Genomic DNA, 27,516 nt, shown 5'->3' on the forward strand with positions numbered 1-27,516 from the left:
GGGGATGATCTGAGTCTGTGGATCATGAAATGCTCCTTTAAAACTAATTATTATATAATTACATTACTCCTATATTATGGCTGTATATTATTATCATCAATATTATTTACATGTAGTTAAGTTGCAAATAAAAATGTGTATACTATACTGATGCTTGTGTACCACAAGGAATCAACATGCTTCTGCATCATCATTACACTTTCTTGTATTCGTACCCTTTTTTCGATAGACGCACCAAATTAGCTAAAATTACGTCATTTCAAAGGTCAATTGCTTTCAATTCATATCCCACAATTTAGAACTAAACTTGTTAATAATTCATCAAAAATTACCAAATTATATTCATTGTAAACACCAAAAATGTAATTTTTGATATTCTAGTTTTTTAATGGGAGGCCAGTAGATAGTGACACCCAAGCTTTCCTACTCATTTGTACAGTATCATGCTGTAGTACACAAAGAATAAATTATTTCACTCTCAAAATATAAAGGGTTAATAATATATTTTAGTCAATTTTACTTTATAAAATTGCAAGCATCTGTGTGCATATTATGCTTGCATTGAATTTTTATTGTTGTTTTTTAACATACTAAAAATAATACTGTTAACTTGTCATTAGTGAACCAGGTGTTGTTTTCATCAAGCTGTAGCCAAGTAAAATAACTACAAGTCAAATGAATAGATATAAATTGATCCCTAATATCATGACTACCAACTTCAAACTGAACTGTTGTGAAAACCTGTCCTTCCGACAGATTGATGAATTCTACATGACAATGCTATCACAGACAGAAGCTCTTTACTTCCTCAAATACATTTTGAAGATAACTTCTATCCAAGAAAAACTGATCAATGACAAAGCTGGCCTTCTGGATGAAATCATCAACATCTACCGGCAGAAGATTCCATATCAATCGATAACTGTAATATCCAGAAGAGACAAAGATCAACATCTATCTACAATGGATGACATCAAAGCCCAAATTCTTAGCACACAAGGAGGCCTTTGTTATGATCACAACATCTTCACGAAGCATCTTCTGGAAGCATTAGGTTTTGATGTTTATCTCAATGCATGTGAAACAGGACTAAATGGTGTATGTAGCCATGTGTCAGTTCTTGTTAAAAACTTAGTGAAGACTGGGGATAAATACTATGTTGATGTTGGCACAAGAGATCCTTTCTTCCAAGCCATTTCACTGGATTTCGACAAAGAATCGCCTGTGTACAAGTGTGGTTTCCAGGTGTATAAATTTGTCAAGGAAGGCGAAGAGTTCAGTTGGTGGCAGAAGGTCAATATAGTAGAGTAAAGTTACCACATGACCCCAAAAAAATTGCAACAGAAGGTTTTTTGGTATTTTCTTGCAGTATAAGGTCTAATAAATAACATATCAAAAGTTTAGAAAAATTGAACTTGGGGTAAGGGTCCAAATGTGACGTAATCAAAATGGCCGCCAAAAGCTGGAAAAATACCCATTAATCTACTGATTTTATCAATTTTTCACTCGTTATTGTGGGTTCCACTGGTGACAACCTTGTTCAGAAGTACTTTACTGGATGTAGTAATGAATCTCTATGTTGTGGTATTGAGATGGTTCACTTTGACAGCCATAATGAATTTCAAAATGGCCGCCATTTTGGTATTTTGGCTTATGAAGGTAAATCATGCACATAATTGTAAGGTGAAACTTAAGGCGTTAGATTTTCAAGAATAGCCAATATCCCTTGAATCAATATTCCTATTCAAATTTATATAGAGGTAGGCATACAAACCAAATTGGCAGCAAGAGTGAATTTCAAAATGGCCGCCATTTTGGTATATGTTGCCTTATTGAGTTTAATTATGCACGTATTGTAACTTGAAACATTAAGTAACAGAACTTTTAAAATAACCAACATCATTTGCACCCACAGCACCATTAATAGTATGCTTTCAAGTAGGCATATGCACCGACTAGCTTTTCTCTACCTGGGGTGTTGAGCCGTAACTTGAAGAAGATGTACCAATTTGGCAGCCATATTTACATTTCAAAATGGCTGTCAGCTATAAAAATCAATAGTATATTCTTGAAGTAACACACAATTCATCTTGCTATACCACGATGCGATGCCTTTGTTTGAAGTAGTAACATCAACCACATTGTATTATACATGTATGTTGGAATTAGTTGTCATCATCATCATCATCATCATCATCTGAGAATAATTCTTGATCCATATTCTCACATTGGCCTATATGTGCAATTGAGTCTATTCTTTCTGCAGCTACATTTCACTGTGATGCATCCTGCAGAACAATTGCATCGAATCATCTTCAGCAATGATTCTGGTGCTGGACTTCTTTTCATCATAAGTGGAACAAATTTGTCACCTTGAACAATCCATCTCCATTAAGTTGGATTCATACCATCCCATTTACCCATCCAATGCATGACTTGTAGATAAGTTCTTCTGGAGTAAAACTTTGCCGCTGTGGGTGGAAGTCTTTCAGGTTTAACAAAGCTCTTTGCTGTGCAAACCTCTTTGGAAAGAAACCTGTAGCGTAAGGACTCCAAAGACTCTGATTGCTGACCATTAAACGGATACATTGCTATGCAGCCTTCACTTTCTACATATTCTTGATCAATACTGTGAGTGCAAAATGCCTTGTGACAAACTTGTAATACAGGATCACCATTGATGATTTTGTGTAATACAGACTTCATACCTACGCCAATATTCCTGAAGTAGTGTTTGCAACCTGAAAACGCATGGGCAAACAACAAATCCGAACAAATGTCATCACTGAGTAAGCGTTTCTTGCCAGCAAATTGCCAGCATCTAATATGTCTACCTTATTTGCAACCCGACTCTTGCGGCGCTGATGCGTGTTATCCTTTGTGGTTGGTCCACCAGTGTATCCATCAAAGACAACTGTGGTCTGGCCATAGTGATCAAATGTGAAAGATGCATAATTATCGGCAAGGGTGCTTCCTTCTGCCCACTTCAAGCGATGTAGAAGAGAACCTTCAGAAGCATGGCTTGTAGTAGTGGTGCTTTATATGGCTTATGTAAAACATACTGTTATATCCTTTAGTCGGGGTTTAACTATTCCGGCTAAGGAACTATTTAGTGGACAAAAGACCTCAATCAAAACGACAACAACCAGCCATTTTAGTAGCACATGTCAAAAGCAATTTATTGAGGGCCAAAGGTCACAAGGCAAAAGGTCACTTAATTAATGGGAGACGAGCTCTGTGTAGTAGCCCAAAGGTAAACAAGAACAGCTGACTTTCGGTCGCTGATGATTAGATGATTAATATACTACACTCCTCCTCTTACATTGAGTGTACTTTAGCCTTTTACAGAGACTGGGGACTCAACTCTGGGAAATGTTATGTTAATGTTAAATGTATGTCATTTGTTACATGTGACATTTACAGCATAATAAGAATCTACATCAACAAACATAACCCTTTTTGGTCAATAAAAATGCATCTTTAAAACTGCAATCTGAGTCTTGTTTTAAGTTCTGAGTTCAATGTCTCCAAATGCTTGACTGAGTAGATATCATTTGTGCTTTTCTGTTTTAATAACAACTGGAACCAACTTAGTCAACTAAGGTTCACAGATCTAGTTTCTTTGGTGCTCCGCAATGCCTAGGCGGATTTCTGCGCGTTGGTATTTCGCGAGGTGGTGAGGTGCGAGGTGGTGTATCGCGAAGTGGTGTGTCGCGAGATAGTGTGACGCGAGACGGTGGTGGCGTAATAGGGGCATTGGGTGCACTCGGCGGTTGCAGTGGGTTTGGCACTGGTGCAGTTGCTGTAGGTTGTGGTACTAGTGGAATTGGGAGTTCCACAGGGATGTCCATTGGGTCCACTCTTTCATTTGGCGAGTGAACACTACCACTAATAAGGTGATCAATATGCACATGTCGCAACTGACCTTGTACGCGAACCATGTATGACACAGGACCAAGACGTTGCATAACTACTCCTGGTTTCCATTTATCGCTTCCTCTGAAACTGCGAACCATAACGGAGTCTCCTGGCGTAAATTCTCGTATTTCCTTCCCACGATCTTTAGTAGCTTCCTGCTGACCTTGCATGCGTGCTGTTAAACTAGGTTTAACCATTGACAAACGCGTGCGTGGTTGGCGTTTGAGAAATAGTTCTGCTGGTGTATGTCCTGTAGTGGCATGTGGCGTATTGCGGTATGAGAACAAAAAATTTGCAATTCTGTGTGACATTGGCAAATTGCTGTGTTCCTCAAAACTGCGCTTTAGAGAGTACTTGACTGACTGAACCATACGTTCCGCAGCTCCGTTTGTAGCTGGGTGATATGGTGGACTTGTAACATGGTTTATATTGTTCATGCGCAAGAAAGTTTCAAATTCGTCTGACACAAGCTGTGGTCCGTTATCAGACACAATGACTTTAGGTAACCCATAGGCTGCAAACCAAAGTCTCAGTTTGTTGCATAACTGGGTTGACGTTGTGGATGACATGGGGAAAACTTCAGGCCACTTAGCATGTGCATCGACGATAATCAAGAAGTTATGACCACGAAATTCCGCAAAATCAATGTGTACACGCTCCATTGGAGCAGTTGACCACCTCCAAGTTTGGGACTGTGTAGCTTGTGGTTGCTTTCTTACACTAAGACAAATTTGGCAGTTCTGTACCATATCATGAATGTCATTATCAAGTCTGGGCCACCAAACATAACTTCTGGCCAGGCTTTTAGTCTTACAAATTCCTTGGTGTCCATCATGCAATTCACACAAAATACGCTTCCGTAAAGCGTTGGGAATAATAACACGTCTGCCCCATAGCAAACAATTGTCTTCCACTGAAATTTCTAACTTGCGGTGGAAGTAGGGCTCAAGCAATTTGTCTACATTTGCTGGCCAGTGTCCATGTAGAGTAAAGTCTAATACTTTAGACAGAATAGGGTCCTTTTCGTTGCTTGTGCAATCTCACCACTTGTGACGGGTAACTCATCAACATGCGACACAGCGTAAATGGCTTCTTCAATATGGTGGGTGAAGTCTGCGGTACTAGGCACTGGTAATCTAGACAGCGCATCCGCGTTTGCATGGTTGTGTGTGTTGCGATATTCAATCTCATATTGATGAGCAGATAAAATTATGGCCCAACGCTGTAAACGCGCTGCGGCAAGTGGAGGAATGCCATTTTTGGGTCCCAAAATTGTCACTAACGGTTTGTGATCAGTAATCAAAGTAAACTTCCTACCGTATATGTACGAGTGAAACTTTCGGACTCCAAAAATCAACCCTAAGGCCTCTTTTTCAAGTTGGGAGTAATTTTGCTCTGCTTTCGTGAGCGTGCGCGACGCAAAAGCGACAGGGCGTTCTTCTCCATTTGGCATTATGTGAGACAGAACCGCTCCTACTCCATAAGGAGATGCGTCTGCTGCTAAGCGCAATGGCTTATTTACATCATAGTGGGCTAGTACTTCGGCAGATGCCAGTGTGGCTTTTGCTTGTTCAAACGCTGCCTTGCACTCTGCACTCCAGTTCCATACTACAGAAGCCTTGAGCAGCTCATTCAATGGCTTTAGCATTGTTGATAAGTTAGATAAAAATCTGGAATAGTACTGAAGCATACCCAAGAAACTGCGCAACTCGGATACATTCTTGGGTTCAGGGGCATTGATAATTGCAGTGACTTTGTTGGGTGTTGGATGGAGACCATTTGCATCGATAAGATGTCCCAAGTACTGGACTTGTGGCTGGAAAAACTCACACTTCGAAACCTTCAACCGTAAGCCATGTGTCTCCAACCGTTCCAATACTTGGTCCAACCGACTCAAATGCTCTTCCTCCGTACTTCCCGTGATCAAAATATCATCCAAATAGCACAAAACCCCATCTATTCCTTGTAATACTTGCTCCATGGCTGCCTGGAATATGGATGGCGCGCTTGCTATACCATAAGGCAATCTGGTATACTGAAATAAGCCCATGTGTGTACTTATTGTTACATACTGACGAGAATTTTCATCCAATATCATTTGTTGATATGCTTGAGAAAGATCCAATTTAGTAAACAAGGTACCCCCTGCAAGTGCTGCAAACAAATCCTGAGGGTTGGGGAGTGGGTATTTTTCAACATACAAAGCATCATTTAGTCCCACCTTAAAATCCCCACAGATTCTAATTGACCCATCACTCTTTACTACAGGTACCACTGGTGATGCCCACTCACTGTGTGTTACTGGTACTATAATACCTTCTTTTTGTAGGCGCTCGTACTCTTGTTCAACTTTCTCCTTTAAAGCATACGGTACAGGGCGAGCTTTCCTGAATTTGGGTACTGAGTTCTCTTTAACATACAAGGATGCTTTAATGTGTTTCATGGTGCCAAGACCTGACTTGAATATAGGCCCATGTTTAGACAACACTGTGTCCAACTCTGAAACATGCATAATATTTGCAACAAACAAATTCTCCCAATTCAATCTTATGAATTGTAACCAATTTCTACCCAATAATGCAGGTTGACCATGCTCAACTTTGGCCACAACTAAAGGCAAAACATATTTTTGCTCCTCATAGCACACTTCAACCATTGCCTCACCCAAAAGGGGCAGTGGTTCTCCAGAATAAGTTTTGAGACCATCTTGTGGCGGTGTCAATGTGACATGTCCAAATTTGTCACGGAACAGAGTTTCTGGAATGATAGTTTTAGCAGAACCGGTATCCACTTCCATCTGTACTGGTGTGCCAGCAATATTCATCATAACAACAATTGGTTTTGTTGATTTCTTTGTATCAACATGGCCAACACGCTCAACATCAACATGGTACAACCCTAATGTGTCAAAATCCTGCATCATGTTACATGTACCTGCGCTTTGTTGACATAGACATTCGGAATGCACTTCTTGACTAGCATTTCCAGCTACCTGTACATTACCATGATTACTGACATTTTGACAACTATTTACATTTGACTCATGACTATGTGATTGCGATTCATCAACATAATGTGTATGACCTGATTGACCTTTCTTCTGACGGCATACCTTAGCCAAATGTCCTTGTTGTTTACAAAAATTACACTTATACTGTCTGTATTTACAGTCTGAGGGTGTATGACCTTGCTTTCCACATCTGTAGCATGTAGACGAACTGTTACTTTGACTATTTGGTTTACGGTTACTACTAGCACCGTTACTGGATTTATTATAATTTTGGTGTCTACGTCTACTACCCCCTACATAGTTAGTTACACTTGTACTACTACTACTGGTATTAAACCGCTGCGCACCCTGTTTAGCTGCTTCCGCTGCGTGCGCTGTATCTAGGGCCATTTGAAAAGTCAGATCTTTTACTGTAAGTAATTTGCGCTGAGTATGAATATCACGGAGACCACACACCAAACGATCGCGTAGTGCTTCATTTAGGAAGTTACCGAATTCACACTTATAACTAAGCCTTTTTAGTTCAGCAGCAAAATCGTTCACACTCTCCCCCCCCTTCTGGTCACGTTGCCAAAACTCAAATCTCTCAGCTATTATCGCTGGTTTTGGGTTAAAGTGTTCCACTAAGACCTGCTTTAATTGTGTATACGTTTTGTCCTCTATCTTATCAGGCGCTACCTGTGTTTTCAGCAACTTGAAAGTTTCATGATCGACGTGCGTGATCAGATGTGACTTCTTGTTTTCTGTAATCCCGTTCGCTGCAAAATAGTGTTCCAACCTTTCCGCGTAAGTTTCAAAATCCTCCGCAGTTTTGTTGAAAATCGGGATATCTCCAAGTGCACGTTGGGCAGCCATCTCGTCGCCAGTGTTATATCCTTTAGTCGGGGTTTAACTATTCCGGCTAAGGAACTATTTAGTGGACAAAAGACCTCAATCAAAACGACAACAACCAGCCATTTTAGTAGCACATGTCAAAAGCAATTTATTGAGGGCCAAAGGTCACAAGGCAAAAGGTCACTTAATTAATGGGAGACGAGCTCTGTGTAGTAGCCCAAAGGTAAACAAGAACAGCTGACTTTCGGTCGCTGATGATTAGATGATTAATATACTACACATACGTATACTTTGCTTCAAACAAAGATGGTGGATATGGTGATAGTTAATGATAAACTTCCTTATCTAAGCACAGATCTCCAGATTGTGATACAACCAGGAACCTTTGAAACAACAGAACTGGAGCAATGGTTTGGTCATCAGTGACCTGGACCTTACATTTTGACTCTAGCCTTCCATTTGTAGCTATATGAAAGGACAGTCTGTCCTTCCATTTGTTTGACTGTATCTTTACCTACTTTGAACAGGTTTTGCACATTAACATCCTCATCGGCATTTATCCCTTGCATCTGCTTGGACTGTCAAGGTCACTGATGACCAAACCATTGCATCACTATTACAAGCCATACAGGATCGTGCGACTTATCAGAGGCGGATGGCCCTGAGACAATTCCAAGGACTGCTCACTATGTTCCTCTTCTGATAATCATGCATCTTTCACAAGAGTCAGGTTGCAAATAAGGTAGACATATCAGATGCTAGCAGAAAGAAGCCTTCAACTCAAATGATCAGATTCTCATTAAACTAATTGGTGACCGTATGCAACAGAAAGGATACCATGTGATCCACGCCGAAGAAGATGCACATGTTGATACAGTGAAAGCAGCAGTCGCAATGACATCATTAAGTCAACAACCCTATTTGGAGAAGACACATCTGGTGGTATTACTTCTTCATTATGCAGAAAAGGACGGTAAGGACCTGTACTTTCTGTCTGACAATGATAAACCATATGTGTATGATATCAAGATTCCGAAGCGCTTACTCAGTTATGACATTTGTTCGGATTTGTTGTTTGCCCATGCGTTTTCAGGTTGCGACACTACTTCAAGAATATTTGGGGTAGGCAAGTCTGTATTCAACTAAATCATCATTGGTGATCCTGTATTACAAGTTTGTTCCAAGGCATTTTGCACTCTCAATATGGATCAACAAGAATATGTATTAAGTGAAGGCTGCAAAGCAATGGTGTCTCTGTTTAATGGTCAGCAATCAGACGCTTTGGAATCCTTACTCTACATGTTTCTTTCCAAAACAGTTTGCACAGCAAAGAGCTTTGTTGAACCTGAAAGACTTCCACCCACACCCTCTGCTGCAAAGCTTTACTTCATGAGAATGTATGTACAGGGCATGCATTGGATGTGTAAAAGTGATGGTATGAATCCAAGTGACTGGGGATGGATTTTTCAAGGTGACAAATTTGTTCCACTCATGATTAAAAGAAGTCCAGCACCAGAATCATTGATGAAGATGATTCGATGCAGTTGTTCTGCAGGATGCATCAAAGTGAAATGTAGATACAGAAAGAATGGACTCAATTGCTCTGGAGCATGTGGACACATATAGGCCAATGTGAGAACATGGATCAAGAACTATTCTCAGATGATGACGATGATGATGATGACAACAAACAGACATGTATAATACAATGTGGTTGATATATACTACTGCAAACAAAGGCATCGCATCGTGGTATAGCAAGATGAATTTTGTGTACTTCCAAGAATATACTAAAAGCAACATATCAATATGGTGATTATATCTGACAGCCATGCTATATGGCTGCCAAATTGGTACATTATGCCTACTTAAAAGTGGTACTATGGGTGCATAGGATGTTGGTTATTTTAGAATTTCTGTCGCTTTAAGTTTCAAGTTGCAATAAGTGCATAGTTTAAGTCAATAAGCCAACATACCAAAATGGCGGCCATTTTGAAATTCACTCTTGCTGCCAATTTGATTTGTATGCCTATATAAATTTTAATGGAATATGGGTACAAAGGATATTGGCTATTTTAGAAAAGCCAACGCTTTTTAAAAGTTTCGCTTTACAATTACGTGCATGATTTGATTTTAAATGTCAAAGTACCAAAACGGCGGCCATTTTGAAATGCATAATGGCTGTCAAATTGATCCATCTGAATACCACAATATAAAGATTTATTACTACATCCAGTAATGTACATCTGAACAAGATTGTCACCAGTGGAACCCACAATATCGAGTGAAAAATGGATGAAATCAGTAGATTAATGGGTATTTTTCCAGCTTTTGGCGGCCATTTTGATTACGTCACATTTGGACCCTTACCCCAAGTTCAATTTTTCTAAACTTTTGATATGTTATTTATTAGACCTTATACTGCAAGAAAATACCAAAAAACCTTCTGTTGCAATTTTTTTGGGGTCATGTGGTAGCTATGTCATATTACTAATAGGTCATATTCAACTGTACCCCTAAATGAGAAAGACATCATAATTGATGGTTGGAGGAAGTATATGACCTTCACATTGGAGCCAAGGGAAATTGAATACTTCAGAGATTACATGATCAAGCACTATGTGACCCAGAACCCTCCTATGCCTGGACTAACTCTTCTCCAGTTGATGTGTGCAGTAGCCTATCCTGGGCAGAAGTTGTTAGCTATTCGTGGTACAAGTCTACTTTATGAAAATGATGAAGGGAAAATTGAGAAGACTAAAATTAGATCTAAAGAAGAACTTGTAGATCTGCATGCCAAATACTTCCCACAGCTTCCTGGTGATTTGGTTAAAATTGCTATTGAGAAGATGAAGTACAACTTTGAAAAGTGAAGATTTAACTTATTGGATGAAACATATACCAAAATAAAGTAACATAATCATATTATGTTATCGACTGTATAAAGGTTATCGACTGCATAAAATTGAGCTTGAGCCTGGTCCCATCAGGACCCAAGTGTGTGTCTGCCCGGACTGACCGGTTAAACAAAGAGAAGACTAAAATGAATGGATGAATGTTAACCTTCATAAACATATCACAAATTAACAACAAAGCTTTTGCAAGTTGGGTTTTGAAAAGATTCATGTGGTCTTTACATAATGAGGGATATATTGAGAGATGGTGGGGAGAACAAAACATCACAGAACAATACAGGACAGGACAGGACACCAGACTGTCGATCAATGTGGATTCAATGTGGATCACATTACTACCCAGGTACGAACCTACATTGTGTAATGTGAACACAGCCTTTAGTTCTAAATAAAATATGTGTATTCTGTACCGATGCTAGTATAGCACAAGGAAGCAACATGCTGCTGCATCATCATTACACTTTCTTGTATTCATACAGGTTCACACAAAGACCCTGCACATCAGTTGCGGACTTGGTGAAGCGGAAATGATTCTGATATATCCTGATGGCAGCGGAATAATTGTTGAAGTGTGCTGATGCTTAGCACACATTAAATCACCAACATTTTTTTTTATATATAAAGGGTTAATAATATATTTTAGTCAGTTTAACTTTATGAAATTGCAAGCATCTGTGAGCATACTATGCCTGCATTGAGTTTTTTTTTAACATATAAAAATAATCTAGCTATAGTCAAGTCTAAACACATCAAGCTATAGTCAAGTAAAAATAATGATAAGTCAATAAAATGGATATAAATTGATCCATAATATCATGACTACCAACTTCAAACTGAACTGTTGTGAAAACTTGTCCTTCCGACAGATTGATTAATTCTACATGACAATGCTATCACAGACAGAAGCTCTTTACTTCCTCAAAGACATTTTGAAGATAACTTCTGTCCAAGAAAAACTGATCAATGACAAAGCTGCCCTTCTGGATGAAATCATCAACATCTACCAGCAGAAAATTCCATATCAATCGATAATTGTAATATCCAGGAGAGACCAAGATCAACGTATATCTACAATGGATGACATCAAGGCCCAAATTCTCAGCACACAAGGAGGCCTTTGTTATGATCACAACATCTTCATGAAGCATCTTCTGGAAACACTAGGTTTTGATGTCAGTCTCAATGCATGTGAAACAGGACTAAATGGTGTACAAGACCATGTGTCTGTTCTGGTCAAAAACTTGGTTCAAACTGGGGATAATTACTATGTTGATGTAGGCGCAGGAGATCCTTTCTTCCAAGCCATCCCACTGGATTTCAACAAAGAATCACCAGTGTATCAATGTGGTTTCCAGGTTTATAAGTTTATCAAAGAAGGAGAAGTGATCAGTTGGTGGCAGAAGGTCAATAGGTCATATTCAACTATATCCCTTGGTGAGAATGACATCATAATTGACGGATGGAAGAAGTATATGACCTTCACATTGGAGCCAAAGGGAAATTGAGTACTTCAGAGATCATATGATCAAGCACTATGTGACCCAGAACCCTCCCATGCCTGGAATGACGTTTCTTCAGTCGATGCGTGCACTGGCCTATCCTAGGCAGAAGTTGTTAGCTATCCGTGGCACAAGCCTATTTCATGAAAATGATGAAGGGAAAATTGAGAAGACTAAAATCACATCAAAGGAAGAACTTATAGGTCTCTATGGGAAATACTTCCCACAGCTTCCTGCTGATTTGGTTACAATTGCTATTGACAAAATGAAGTACAACTTTGAAAAGTGAAGATTTAACTTATTGGATGAAACGTATAACAAAATAAAGTAACATAATCATATTATATGTGACCGTACACGACGAATGAGCCGTAAATTCCTCCCCCGGTCAATTTTATTTTATTCCATGTTTAGAAAATATAACTCACAAGCTTCAAAATGGTATATCATTTGACTTCAAACGATATCCAGAAGCAGATAGCCTTTAGCCTTGTGTGAAACAACAGAGGTTGTACTGAATGTAATCATGTGACGTCATCCATCAACTCATCTATAGTAAGTTACCTTGCTGTCTATGGCATAGTCTATGTGGTCTGCCATATTATACACTGCTGTATTCTTTAGCCTTGTGTGAAACAACAGAGGTTGTACTGAATGTAATCATGTGACGTCATCCATCAACTCATCTATAGTAAGTTAGCCTTGCTGTCTATGGCATAGTCTATGTGGTCTGCCATATTATACACTGCTGTATTCTTTAGCCTTGTGTGAAACAACAGAGGTTGTACTGAATGTAATCATGTGACGTCATCCATCAACTCATCTATAGTAAGTTAGCCTTGCTGTCTATGGCATAGTCTATGTGGTCTGCCATATTATACACTGCTGTATTCTTTAGCCTTGTGTGAAACAACAGAGGTTGTACTGAATGTAATCATGTGACGTCATCCATCAACTCATCTATAGTAAGTTAGCCTTGCTGTCTATGGCATAGTCTATGTGGTGTGCCATATTATACACTGCTGTATTCTTTAGCCTTGTGTGAAACAACAGAGGTTGTACTGAATGTAAACATGTGACATCATCCATCAACTCATCTATAGTAAGTTAGCCTTGCTGTCTATGGCATAGTCTATGTGGTCTGCCATATTATACACTGCTGTATTCTTTAGCCTTGTGTGAAACAACAGAGGTTGTACTGAATGTAAACATGTGACATCATCCATCAACTCATCTATAGTAAGTTAGCCTTGCTGTCTATGACATAGTCTATGTGGTGTGCCATATTATGCATTGCTGTTTTATTTATCCTTGTGTGAAACAACAGAGGGTGTCCTGAATGTAAATATGTGACGTCATCAATATACAACCAGTATTGACTGTATAAAAAGGAAGAGTAAAATCTTACCTTGAATTTTATTTGAGTTTTTAAATGATTATTCTATTTGGCTAAAAAAATTGAATGGATATTTAAAATTTAAGGAATAATATCTACACTGACTTTGATGGCAGTTTAACTGCATTAAAGGGGCATTACATGATTATAAATTTTTTTTAAAAGATTATTTCCAAAATTACAAACATTGAATTTGCAAGTTAAGTTGGTTTTAAATGCAAATTAAAGATCTATGGATCGTTTTGGCACAGAAGAAGATAATAATTCAAAAATTTTTTTCAATGAAGTGATTTGCGAAAAAACAGGAAAAAAACAACTTTCAATGTGATTGGTCAGAAGCCAATAGCGACTGCTTGGTTACCATGGCAACGGTTTTATTACCTTCATAACATGGCCAACATATCCCTACATAAGTACAAACTCACTTGAGATTGTATCATATGAAATGTTTTGGAGATATTTGCAAAAATGTTGGAATTCATGATTTCCCTAAACCTTGCCTTTAACACCACCTTAATGATAATTGCATAAAGAGGTATTACAGTGCCCCACACTAAGAAAGTACAAATTCTGATGGTATAAAAACCTCAGCTCTGTTGGAGTAACGTGGGGGGATGATCTGAGTCTGTGGATCATGAAATGCTCCTTTAAAGGAGGATTTCGTGATCCTAGCATCCTCTTTTATGACATTTTCAGTAGATATTCACGAAAAAAGCTTATTCCCAAAATTTCAGTTGATTCCGATTTTGCGTTTGCGAGTTATGCATGATTATGTGTATTACACTGCTCCATAGGCTACTGTGTGTAATTTCGTTCTGGTGCACCAGAACGAAATTCAAATTTGACGATATTTTTGCTAAACGAAATAATCTGCAAGAAATTTTTGGTACATAAACATCATGTAGCCAGAGGTTTCCAGTGGTATAAAAATCTCAACTTTTTTTGAAAAAAGTGGGGATGAGGCTGTGGATCACAAAATGCCCCTTTAAAACTATTATATTACATTACTCCTATATTATGGCTATATATTATTACCTTCAATATTATTTTAAATGTAGTTAAATTGTAAATAAATAATTATGTGTATTCTGTATACTGATGCTTGTATACCACAATGCTTCTGCATCACCATTACACCAAATTAATAGCGAAAATGATGTCATATTAAATATCACTTGCTTTCATATCCAAACGTCTCCAACTAAACTTGTTATTAATTCATCAAATATGACCAAATTATATTCATAGTAAACACACACAATATAATTGTTGACATTCTAGTATTATTAATGGGAGACCAGTAGATAGTGAGACTCAAGTTTTCCTACTCATTTTTACAGTATCATGCTGTAGTACACATTTAATTAAATACCTCGCTGTTGGTATATAAAGGGTTAATAATGATTTTGTTAAAAATAAAATTTCATGAAATTGCAGGCTGTGTGAATATTATGCGACTTTGCCGGGTTTTTTGCTTTTGTTTTGGCATCTGAAATTCTTTTCAAAACACAACACCATTACTTATAATTATTGAACCATGCAGTGTGTACTTTCATCGCGCTGTAGGCTATAGCTCAGTAAAATTATAATTTTCTGTTTGTGAACGTTCCAAACTTGTCTCTCAGCAAATTCGCTAAAAAGTTAATAATTGTTATGAATTCCTGTCATATTAGAGACGCACCATTAGATATTATCAGGGGGCCTAGGGAGTTTTTGAAAAAAAAAAATTTGCCTCACTGATGAGTAAAAAAAAATTGCCTCACTGATGAGTAAAGAAAAAAAAATTGCCTCACTGATGAGTAAAAAAAAGTTCCCTACCCAGCTCTGTATAAAGGTGTACATTAAAATTGAAAAAAAAGACAACTTCGCCAAAGGCGGCAAAAAAAAAAATCTGCCTATGATCCTAACTCCCTAGCCTGCCCCCCATAATATCTAATGGTGCGTCCCCTAGGCCTTTAGTGTTCAAACAATTTTTTTCTAAAATTGTCAGAGATTGTATGTTGAATACCACTGACCAGTAAAAAGCCCAGGGGTCTACTTAGGTTGATTTATATGAGGGTCAAAATGCAATGCCAGCGGGATTACATGTAGAAAAAATAGAATATTGCATGCATGGCAGCACAAGTACAGGTCATTGTGTGTAGTGTGTTAAGTCCAGCCCTACATGTATAAGAGGTCCAGATCTTCAAAAATTGTAGCAAAGAGGGTAATAGTTTTCATAACTCAACTTCAGGAGTCTATCTTATTTGTGAATGACAGATTTCTTGCAAGTAAGTATAGTTAATGATCTTTGCAATCAAACCCTCTCAATTTTTTACCAGTTTTTTTGGGCAATATTACAGTAGGCTTATCTAGTTCTTATTGTATGGTACTTGGTAGTGACAATTTGTTAATATAGCACCTGTATATAAAATGTAGCAGTATTCATTGTTGCAATCTGCTAGTTTTCTTGGTAGTATTGCAGTTAAATTTATCTATTACTTTGCAAGCCATTTATATATTTATTTTGTTCTCTTGTTAGTTATGCATTTTATATATTATTTCAAAGGAACTTTTGAGAAGAAAGCATGAAAACATTAAAGTTGTCCACAAATGTGAATGCATGATAATGGTAGGCCTATATCTTGTAATCTTGCCTGACCCCCACCCTATCTCTATAATCATAATAAAAGTCAAGAAATAAATAATTAAAAAAAACCCTGTAAAAGTCAAGAAATAAAAAACAAGTTTGTGTCTGACAATCCTGCCAATCATTGGTTAGTAAAGCGTAAAAGGAGGTTGAATGAATTAGAATCTGACGTTATTATTTCCTTGTATTGCATCATTACTGTAACACTTGTATGTATGTATGATGAAAGATTGGGTTTTCCCCGCTAGATATGTTTACATCATTACGTCACTTTGGGTTTTCCCCACAGACGTGTTTAGACTTGCCCGAACGCGATATCTGGGAAATCTAGATGGCCATGCATACATTTTAAAACAGGAATTAAAAGAAATAGAATGATTCACTTATAACGTCTAAAATAAAATGAAAGCAACTTAAAGTTAAATAAAATTTATAATTTATTCCAATTGTATAATTTGACATTAACTAACTGTTCTAATCATGCTGGTTGGTTACTTTAAAAGTCAGTTATAAGCTTACCCTTAAATGTGTTAAAACAAATCCATTTAAGCACGCATCATTAAATTCACACATACTAACCTATACAACTGCAACAAAGGCAATTTATTTCCTAAAACTTTAAAGAAGCTCATTTACCCCCACAATTAGTATACAAGCCTACAACTAAGACAAAGGCAATTCACTTTATCAATTAACTTCCTAAAACTTTAATATCATTTATTTATACATTAGCACACAAACCTACAACTAGGACAAAGGCAATCTGTACTACTCTTAATCTCTACCTTAGAACTTAAATCAAGCACCATCAAGTGTGAAAACAGCATTTTATCCATACATGAACCTTCCATACAAATAAGCCTACAACTGAGACAAAGGCAATTGGGCTCATAATCTAAAACAGCCATCTCCAAGTGTGAAATAACATTTATCCATAAATACACCTTCCCACACATAGACTTACAGCTGAGACAAAGGCAATTTGTGCTCTTAATCTCTGCTCAAACATAATCAAGCCTAAACTCACACAATTTATTCCACCCCATTAAATGCCCAAACACCCTGCTCTGAACCATTTTGATTTCTAGACCACAAAATCTAGACTCCCCATTGAAAAGCATTACTGGTCTGAAACCTTACAAATTTATAGACCACAAAAGTGGTCTATACAGGCCTTCCCATAGGTTTAACACAGTGGTCTATACAGGCCTTCTTACTACTCATGGGGCACAATGTTATTTCACATGTTGTGGAATTTCAATCATTAAAAAAAAATCGTAAACAACAGTATCTGAGTGTGATTGAACTAGTTTCTATTTCCAACTTTTATTCTAGGATACTATTATTTTCCCTGATGAATGACATTGGTGATGTTATACTTTTGATTTCTCACAGATTCAAATTGAACCCAAGATGGCAATGATGTTATCACATGAAGAAGCTGTTAGGTTCCTTACAGATGTCTTGAAGATAGATTCTATCCAAGACAAGCTCACCAATGACAAAGCTACCCTTCTGAATGAAATCATCAATCTCTACAAGCAGAAGATTCCATTACAATCGATAACTGTAATATCCAGGAGAGACGAAGATCAACATATATCTACAATGGATGACACCAAGGCCCAAATTCTCAGTACACAAGGAGGTATTTGTTATGATAACAATGTCTTCATGAAGCACCTTCTGGAAGCACTAGGTTTTAGTGTTTGTCTCAATGCATGTGACATAAGAAAGAATGGTGTACATAGCCATTTGTCAGTTCTTGTTAGAAACTTAGTGAAAACTGGGGATAATTACTATGTTGATGTTGCCTCAGGTGATCCTGTCTTCCAAGCCATTCCACTGGATTTTCACAAAGAATCACCTGTGTACAAGTGTGGTTTCCAGGTCTATAAATTTGTCAAGGAAGGTGAAGAGATCAGTTGGTGGCAGAAGGTCAATAGGTCATATTCACCTGCACACATAAATGAAAATGACATCATAATTGACGGCTGGAGGAAGTATATAACCTTCACATTGGAGCCAAGGGAAATTGAGTACTTCAGAGATCACATGATCAAGCACTTTGTGACACAGAACCCTCCCATGCCTGGAATGACGTTTCTTCAGTTGATGCGTGCACTGGCCTATCCTGGGCAGAAGTTGTTAGCTATCCGTGGCACAAGCCTACTTCATGAAAATGATGAAGGGAAAATTGAGAAGACTAAAATCACATCTAAGGAAGAACTTATAGGTCTCTATGGGAAATACTTCCCACAGCTTCCTGCTGATTTGGTTACAATTGCTATTGACAAAATGAAGTACAACTTTGAAAAGTGAAGATTAAATTAACTTTATGAAAATGAAATGATGAAGGCCAAATTGGATCTGAGGAAGAACTTATAGGTCTCCATGGGAAATACTTCCCACAGCTTCCTGGTGATTTGGTTACAATTGCTATTGACAAGATGAAGTACAACTTTGAAAAGTGAAGATTAAATTAACTTTATGAAAATGAAATGATGAAGGCCAAATTGGATCTGAGGAAGAACTTATAGGTCTCTATGGGAAATACTTCCCACAGCTTCCTGGTGATTTGGTTACAATTGCTATTGACAAGATGAAGTACAACTTTGAAAAGTGATGAATAAATTAACTTGGTGAAAAGCATAGGACAGACTTAGATGTGGTAACAATGTTTTTACATTTAGCACGCCTATACAGTACATGTACTATTAGTGAGAGTTTTCCTACTCATGTTTACAGTGTCATGCAAGAAACAACAAATGCAAGTACACAAGAACTTGCAAGTACACAAGAAATTAAATACTTCATTGTCGGCACTATAAATGTATAAAGGGTTAATAATGTCCTTTTGTTGATATAATTTTATGAAATTGCAGGCACCTGTGTTCATATTATGCGACGTCACTGAGTTTTTATTCATTTTTGCATTCTGATTAACGTATTTTAAACATTTTAAACATAATACCGTTAACTTGACATTAGTCAACCACATGCTAATTACTCCCTATCCCAGAAAAAACTAATTTTTTAATTAAAAAAAATATGATCTTGTTTTGCCAAATGAAACATAGCTAGATCCTAATACTTTGGACTGGCAATGAAAGTTAAATTTTACTATTTGGTCAAATTTTACTATTTGGTCAATTTGTGAAAATAAGAGCCAAAAACATGCATTTTTAGGGTGTTTTCATATGCTGTGACAATCAAGTCTAAAGACTTGTACAAAGTCTAATTTCAATTTGTGCATTATAATTTTTGAAAAAGATATGTTTCATTCTTATAACCAAGGCACCAAGCATTTAATTAAAAGTAACACAAAGAAGAGAAAATTAGAGTAAAATTGTGGCATATACTCAAGATTTTGAATGCGTAGACTTGTTCCAAGTCTTTGATTTTTGAGACTTGATTGTCAGTACCGTAAAATGGGGTAACTTTGGGCACTTTTCAGAGTTTTTAAACCACTGCTTCCAAACAAAACCAATTATATTTCTAATTAACTCTTTTTTGTGACATTAGGGTTCCCTTCTACACCTTGAAGTTGAAAAAGATTTTTAATAATTTTGTAAGGGTGCCCTAGGGGTTCAAAATGACCTGACCAAAGTTACCCCGCCTTTGGGGCAACTTTGGTCACAGTATTACATTCCATGAAGGAAAAAAAATCAAAACAATTGATCTTCGCTGAATATGAGCAAGTTGTTGTTTTTGTGACATTTGACACCTTGCAAAATTAATCAAACACACATTTTTGCTCACAAATATCGATTTTTATTTTTTCAAAATCCCACTTTTTTCGTAAATTTCAAGGAATTTACACATGAGCGACTATTATTTCTTTCAAACATATTTCTTAACAAATTGACACCAAATATGACTAAAAACAATATTGCTGTACGAAAATATGACCATTTAAAAAAATATATTTGACCGACCAAAGTTACCCCGCTGACCGAAGTTACCCCATTTTACGGTAAATGTGCCGAAAATGGATGTTTTTGACTCTTTTTTTCAAGAAGTTAGTAAAATACTGAACCTTTTTTTTTTTTAAATCTCCAGTTAGTATGAAATGAATGATTAGGATTGAGCTATGTTTCATTCAGCAAAACTTGATAATATTTTTTTAATCCTCAAAAATTAGTGCTGTATTTTTCTGGAATAGGGAGTAGGTCGATTACAGTGCATACAATGATACCAATTAAATTACCAATACCATCCGTCGTTTTATCTTTTCAGTTTCTGTTTCCGTATCCATATCCGTTTTTGTAAGTCATTGTTATTCTGAAGTGGTAGTCTCCCAGGTGTGACCAATCTTTTATTCTAGCCTTTTGTTATAATAGTTACTGAAAATTTGAAGCTCATGAATTTCAGTTTTCATTTTGGTAAGTTATATTGATTTTTGACATAAAACCTTGAGATGTGCGGTTGGGTGCTAATCTAGACAAAAGAAGAGTCTAAATAAATTTTACGGTCCTAAATTCGCGGTAAATTGTACGGCTTCAATTGACTTGTGTTTGGTGTATATGCACTTATGCCTAGACGTAAGTGGTTCGTAAAAATAGTCTTGCATTGAAATATATACTAACCATGTTGCCAAGTTATAAGCAAAAGTCTTTCATATTGGCGATGAAACAAGCGTCTAAAATAGTCAAATATCTCCCAATGAGGTGCGTACAAGTGGTGATTTGGTAATCATGTTTTATATTGAAATGCAATACAAAAGAATTGCATTGGAGCAAAGATAATGTATTCTATTCATTCGTACCAATGGCAAGCTAATCTGATAATTGGTTGGGTCTATATGCAAGGCTCCGGTTTATTTTAAATGTTTATTTTTGCAGAGCTTATTTTCAGTCATGGATCATACTGATAAATTTCGCAAGGGAGGGAGACGTAGGGAGGGAGATACTTGAGACTGAACAAGTGAGAGTGGGAGGGTGAGGAAGAAAGAGAACTCGAGAGGAGAGAGTAGGGACCGGGGAGGGAGTGGGGAGACTGATCATCGGGGGGGGGGGGGGCAGGAGGAAGCAAAATAGGGATATAGACATTGATACGAGGAAAGGGCGACACTGTGGCCATGCACAAGTGCATTGGGGTTCGACAGGCTCACAAGCGGACCTTGTGTGATTTAAGGGCTTATTTTCAACGTTTTTACAGAAAAAAGTGGACTATGTCATTCGGATTGGCATGCATTTTGTCAATTAATGAAGATCAATTTACCAATGTTATAAAGACGAGAGGGCGCTAGACCATTAAAAACACTGGTGTTAACATAAGATACTGGGGTATCCAAATAGGTGGTTTTGTTACATTTTGATGTGCAGTATGAATTACAAAACATTGTCTGCTGAGTATTTCTTCACCTAGAAGGCTTATTAATGTCTTAAATTTAAGCTAATTTATTCTTTATTACTCATGTAAAGTGCTGTTTTCAAATCATCTTTCATTATTTTTTCATGACATTTTAAATGAAATGTGCCAAGGGTGGCTGAGGATTAGGGGGAGGAGGATTAGGGGGAGGGACTGTATAAAGTCTATGCAGAATCACACTTTTTCACTATATCATTTTTAATTTTGTTAATTTTTATTAGCAAACCGTAATGGAAATATTAATATTTGGTCTCATTTTAAAGGGAAAATGTTGCAGTTAGATATTATTAAATTGATTTTATTATAACAAAACCCCTAGGGAGAGCAGCGGTTGTTGACCGTTGTTCCCTCGCCTTGCACCACCGAGGTCCTGGTTTAAAGCCCCGGCGCGGCCCAAGGACTCATGTGCACTTGGTTCATGCTCGCTCTCACAGGTTTTCTCCGGGATCTCCGATTTCCTCCTGCTTTCAAATATCGGTTATTAGTTGTTTGGTTATCAAAAACTTCCTTCACCCAATGGAATTTGGGGAGCTGCATAGATAATTGGTGGATGTTACCATATGTGGATAGGTTTGTGCCAGGTTCGGGATAACCAGCCTAGTTGATGCGATCCGATTGTGATGATTCACCATGGCAGCGAAATTACAAACCTCCCTTATTTATCTTATTTTTAAAATATGCACGTCACATGACCATCCTGTTTGTCGTTTTGCAAGACTCAGTAATTTGAAGTGTAAAGTTGTGAAAATTCATTGCATACACATTTTTTTCATCTTTTCAGCCTAGAATAGTAAGAGTATACATTTTTGGAAACCTGCTGACTCTAGGAATCTAGAATTACCTGTATAAATAGTATAATGTATCACAAAATAGGCCCTAATCTTTTCAAAAAAAATATATATATATATATATATGGTCGACAGTTGGGTATACAAAGTTTGGCACAGCGCCTGATAATAATGTAAAATACATTAAATTACATGACGTTTCGGGTCTAACCCTTTTACAAGTGTGAGCAAATGCAATGATACCTTACAGAAGCAAGCAAAAAAATGTGTGAGGCCATGAACAAAGGGAAGAAAAAACCCATTGGTAATGACCAAACACTTACATAATGAGATAAAGAAAGAACAAACCAAGCAAAAAGGAGAAGGAAAACATCCTTTGTGCCTGACAGAACTTGTATACAAAAACAGTGGTAAGTGAGAAAAAGATTACAACTACAAAAAGTAGTACAGCAGAAACATGATAAAAAAAAAAAAAAATTGTGTAGAACCGCGGATACATGAAAAACAATGAGTCATAAGCTAAAAGTGTCAAATTTGCTGTTTAAGCCACCAGGCTGAACAGTGCCAAGCTTGAAAATGAGTTTATGTTCTGCCATGATGCGATCCTTGTTGTTTCCTCTGGCATTGATGGCAGCGGTTACCTTGATGTCGTTGATGGTACATGTGGAAGGGGGGTTAACTGTCGACCATATAAATAACCAGCGTCACGCAGAACTTCGACCTCTATATATATATTTGAACTTCCAACTTCTAATAGGCCTATATGTATATTGGGCAAATTGTACACATTTCAATTATCATGCCTACTTATTGACATGCTTAAGTATTACCAAGTACACTTGAATTACACTGTATGAAACATTTTGCAAGGAACAAGGTATGTCTGCAGTTAAAGATCACTTACAATTGTGAAAATATCAAATCATGGAATTTTATGTTACACCCTAGACATGTATGGTGAGGTGTATAAACACGGCTAATATCCATTCCTTTTTAAAATAAGTAGGCCTAATGAAGGATTGCTTCATTGGATGATGTATAAGTAGGAAACATGTTCATGTTTTAAACCTGTTTTTTCTTTTTACAACATATTTGTATGTCCTACATTTAAAATAGCAGAACTTATGTTGCGTTACTATATAATGACACCCTGTATAATTTACATAGAAATTATGTTGTGTTACTTTTTAATGACACCCTGTATAATTTTGTATGGCATAATTTAACATTTTTACTGTAATCTGCAACATTCAAGTAATTCTGGAGTATATTTGGGTATTCATTTGTTAATACTTGGCCAAATAAAGTGTACATAAACAGTTATCTAAATATTTTGTACAGGATTTTTGGCACACCCTGTATATTTTAACTTTAGGTAAAACTTAAACAAACTGTATATTTTGTGAAAGCTTCGTCATTATACTATTCAAATATATCACAAATATTGCTAAAATCATTTCAGTGAAAAATAAATAGGAAAATTTCATGGACAAGTTTTCAAACACTTTTTTTTGTTTCACCCTGTATATATTTTGGGCAACCCTGTATATCAACTTGAAACTCAAAAAGTTATTATCCCTATATTATAAGCTATCCATATACTTTTACTATTGTCAGATTTATGGAAAAAATGTTACAGCACTTTATGCCACACCACCTCTGATTTTCAACTATTTGTGACATGTAACACAAAGGTACCCCAGTTTATAACACAGGACCATAACCTTTTCTCTCCCGGTTTTATTGACATAGGCATTCGCCTCTATTGAAATAAGCTGATTGGTACTTCAAAGGTAACAATGAAGTCAGATTACATTAAACTTACTGAATCCCTTGCATTTTCGTATCTGAACAAAAGACTTACGGAAACTGAAAAGATAAAAAGACCCCATGTGTGTCAAAATGCAAAGCAAGGTGGGTTAAATGTAGTAATATAATAGAACATTGCATGCCTGGCAGCACAAGTAGGTCACTGTGTGGTCATATGTGGTTAATACTCTACGTGCTAGCCACAGGCTTCAACATAAAAAGTCTAAGTTTTGAAATATTTTCTCAAAATATCAAGAGCTATCTCAAGAACTGCTGAACCAATACTAGGCTTGTTTGTACTCATTTTAATGCATTTTTCATGCTAACTCCAAATATGGTCATGGAAATGTGCAATTCTGAAAATGTTCAATTAACCAAAAAAATTGAAACTTGTTATCTGCAGTCGACACCCGCATGGAGAGAGTTAAGTCATAACAGGGCCAATATACCATGAACATAGATCTTCAAAAGTTACGATATATATGTCATGTAAATCGGTTAGGCACGGAAATTCTAGCTACAGGACTAATATTGTTATTTTATTCATTTCTTTACTCAAACTTGAGGTGTGTAACAGACATCATAAGTGGTATCTGTGATTAACAGACAAGTAAGTATTATTGCTTACAAATTTTGACATCAAACCTTCCACAATGCTCAATCTTTGTTACCAGGTTTTTGAGAGAATTTTACTGTGTGTGGTCATATGTGGTTCAGGGCCAATATACCGTGAACATAGATCTTCAAAAGTTCCGATATACATGTCATGTAGATGAGTTACGCACAGAAATTCTTGCTACGGGACTAATATTGTTGTTTCTTTCATTTCATAACTCAAAATTGAGGTATCTAACAAACATCATAAATGGTATATATGAAGAGACAAGTAAGTATTATTGCTTACAATCTTTGACATCAAATCTTCCACAATGCTCAATCTTTGTTACAAGGTTTTGGGGAGAATTTTACAGTATAGACGAATCCCATTTCCTGCTCCTCAATGGCAGCCATTAGCCGCGACGGGTACCCAACTATCCCACCTAAAATGTGGGATGATGCGGCCTTGAAGGATATAATAAACTGCATTCTATCACCCGTGTTACACGTAGACAAAAGAATGATGACAGTTTACAACACAAAAGAATCTAACATCAAATTTTAAGCGGGTTTAATCCACCCAATTGGGTACTCACAACACCTGTTTGGTGCATGCGGGTACCCAAATATGGCCGACCAAATCCTGACCATGACTTGGCTCGTTGGATTCGTCTATACCTATTTATCTCTCATTGTATGGTAGTAATCATTTTGTTTATAGAGCAGTAAGCACCTATATGATAGAGAGTAGCAGTATTCATTATTGCAACCTGCTGTTTTTTCATAGTTTTCTTGGTAGTACTGTAGTTAAAAGTGTATTTATAATTTTGTCTTCATCAATTTATTTACTTTTGTTGTTCTCTTGTTAGGTTTGCATTTTAAATATTATTTAAAAGGAAGTTTTGAGAAGCAGACATGAAAATATTTATCATATCTAACAAAATGTGTAAGCATGATAATGGGATACCTTTTTACTCTTGCCTGTTGAGTCAACCCCCGCTCTTACTCTATAATAAAAAGTCAAAAATAAAATGGTTAACGCTTTCGGTACTTTTGCAAGACAAAAAGCAACATTTCTGGGCAGTTGACATCTGAGACGAATATACCATCTCAGGTTGACATAGTGCCTTCAGGAAAGAAAGTTTCCTGTAACTAAAACAAAACTAGATGGTTTGCATGCTTGAAGGTGAAAACCTAGCCATAGGGCACTATGTTATTTCACTGTGTTGTGAAATTTCAATCATCACAACAAATCATAAATACAAATTATCTGAGTTTGATTGACAGTTGATGTCAGATGTGAACTTGTTTCTTTATTACCAACTTTTATTATTTATTATTATTGGATAATATTTTTCTTACTGATGAATGACACGTACTGTTGCTATCAAATTTTTAATTCTCACAGATTCATGAAAACAAGATGGCAATGATGTTATCACATGAAGAAGCTGTTAGGTTCCTTACAGATGTCCTGAAGATAGATTCCATCCCAGGAAAGCTGATCAATGACAAAGCTGCCCTTCTGGATGAAATCATCAATCTCTACCAGCAGAAGATTCCATATCACTCGATAATTGTAATATCCAGGAGAGACCAAGATCAACGTATATCTACAATGGATGACATCAAGGCCCAAATTCTCAGCACACAAGGAGGCCTTTGTTATGATCACAACGTCTTCATGAAGCATCTTCTGGAAGCACTGGGGTTTGAGGCTTCTTTTAACGCATGTGACGTAGGACTGGATGGTGTACAAGACCATGTGTCTGTTCTTGTTAAAAGCTTAGTAAAACCTGGAGATATGTACTATGTTGATGTTGGTTCAAGCAATCCTTTCTTCCAAGCCATCCCAATGGATTTCAACAAAGAATCACCTGTGTACAAGTGCGGTTTCCAGGTCTATAAGTTTATCAAGGAAGGAGACGAGATCAGTTGGTGGCAGAAGGTCAATAGGTCATATTCACCTTCACCCATAACTGAGAAAGACATCATAATTGATGGTTGGAGGAACTTTATGATCTTTACATTAGAGCCAAGGGAAATTGAGTACTTCAGAGATCATATGATCAAGCACTTTGTGACCCAGAACCCTCCTATGCCTGGACACACGTTTCTTCAGGTAATGCTAGCAGTGGTCTTTCCTGGGCAGAAGTTGTTAGCTATCCGCGGCACAAGCCTATTTCATGAAAATGATGAAGGGAAAATTGAGAAGACTAAAATCACATCTAAGGAAGAACTTATAGGTCTCTATGCCAAATACTTCCCACAGCTTCCTGGTGATTTGGTTACAATTGCTGTTGACAAAATGAAATACAACTTTGAAAAGTAACGGATAAATTAATTTAGTGAAAAGCAAGAATAATGATTTATAGATGAGGTGACAATGTGTTTACATTTAGTATGTCTATACTGTTGGTTGAGATAAAAACTACCAGAGAAAAGTTTACAAATAATACCAACATACCATCAAACTTGCTTAGGGTGGTGCAATAATTATGTGTACCCCGGGGTGAATTCTCAAAATGGTCTGCCAAAATCGCTTGCCCCCCCCTTTGGCCGTGCCAAAAACCTTTGCCCCCCTTTCGACGTGCCAAAAACCTTTGCCCCCCCTTTGACGTGCAAAAAATCTTTGCCCCCCCTTACACATGCAAGATTTTGGGGAACCGAATTTAAAACCTTAAATTGTCTTAACATATAATGCGAGCGCAGCGAGCAGGAGATTTTGCATATTTGAACGTGTTCCCA

General features: G+C 37.0%; 3 protein-coding genes across 3 annotated transcripts; all 3 read left to right on the forward strand.

The window, feature by feature from the left end:
• Nucleotides 1–705: 705 nt before the first annotated feature.
• On the forward strand, nucleotides 706–10,786 carry LOC140157584 (uncharacterized). Its single transcript, XM_072180824.1, has 5 exons — nucleotides 706–1,307; nucleotides 3,612–3,804; nucleotides 8,591–8,735; nucleotides 9,081–9,159; nucleotides 10,260–10,786. Exons 1-5 carry the CDS (start codon nucleotides 706–708, stop codon nucleotides 10,633–10,635), a joined length of 1,395 nt encoding a protein of 464 aa, XP_072036925.1. The 3' UTR covers nucleotides 10,636–10,786.
• Nucleotides 10,787–11,558: 772 nt separating this feature from the next.
• On the forward strand, nucleotides 11,559–12,182 carry LOC140157585 (uncharacterized). The gene has a single exon (XM_072180825.1). The coding sequence runs from the start codon at nucleotides 11,559–11,561 to the stop codon at nucleotides 12,180–12,182; it is 624 nt and encodes a 207-aa protein (XP_072036926.1).
• Nucleotides 12,183–26,159: 13,977 nt separating this feature from the next.
• LOC140156685 (uncharacterized) lies at nucleotides 26,160–27,228 on the forward strand. The gene has a single exon (XM_072179623.1). The coding sequence runs from the start codon at nucleotides 26,192–26,194 to the stop codon at nucleotides 27,098–27,100; it is 909 nt and encodes a 302-aa protein (XP_072035724.1). The 5' UTR covers nucleotides 26,160–26,191; the 3' UTR covers nucleotides 27,101–27,228.
• The last annotated feature ends 288 nt before the right edge of the window (nucleotides 27,229–27,516 follow it).

The sequence above is a fragment of the Amphiura filiformis genome, chromosome 7 (assembly GCF_039555335.1).
Source record: "Amphiura filiformis chromosome 7, Afil_fr2py, whole genome shotgun sequence".
Taxonomy (NCBI): Eukaryota; Metazoa; Echinodermata; class Ophiuroidea; order Amphilepidida; family Amphiuridae; genus Amphiura; species Amphiura filiformis.

Excerpts from the sequence above, each read along its gene's own strand:
- LOC140157584 (XM_072180824.1), top strand. The coding sequence starts at position 706 with ATGACTACCAACTTCAAACTGAACTGTTGTGAAAACCTGTCCTTCCGA. Across the intron at positions 1,308-3,611 it reads CAGAAGGTCAATATAGTAGA|ATCTAGTTTCTTTGGTGCTC; the intron begins GTAAAGTTACCA and ends TAAGGTTCACAG. Across the intron at positions 8,736-9,080 it reads TCATTATGCAGAAAAGGACG|TTTGCACAGCAAAGAGCTTT; the intron begins GTAAGGACCTGT and ends TTTCCAAAACAG.
- LOC140156685 (XM_072179623.1), top strand. The coding sequence starts at position 26,192 with ATGGCAATGATGTTATCACATGAAGAAGCTGTTAGGTTCCTTACAGAT.
- LOC140157585 (XM_072180825.1), top strand. The coding sequence starts at position 11,559 with ATGACAATGCTATCACAGACAGAAGCTCTTTACTTCCTCAAAGACATT.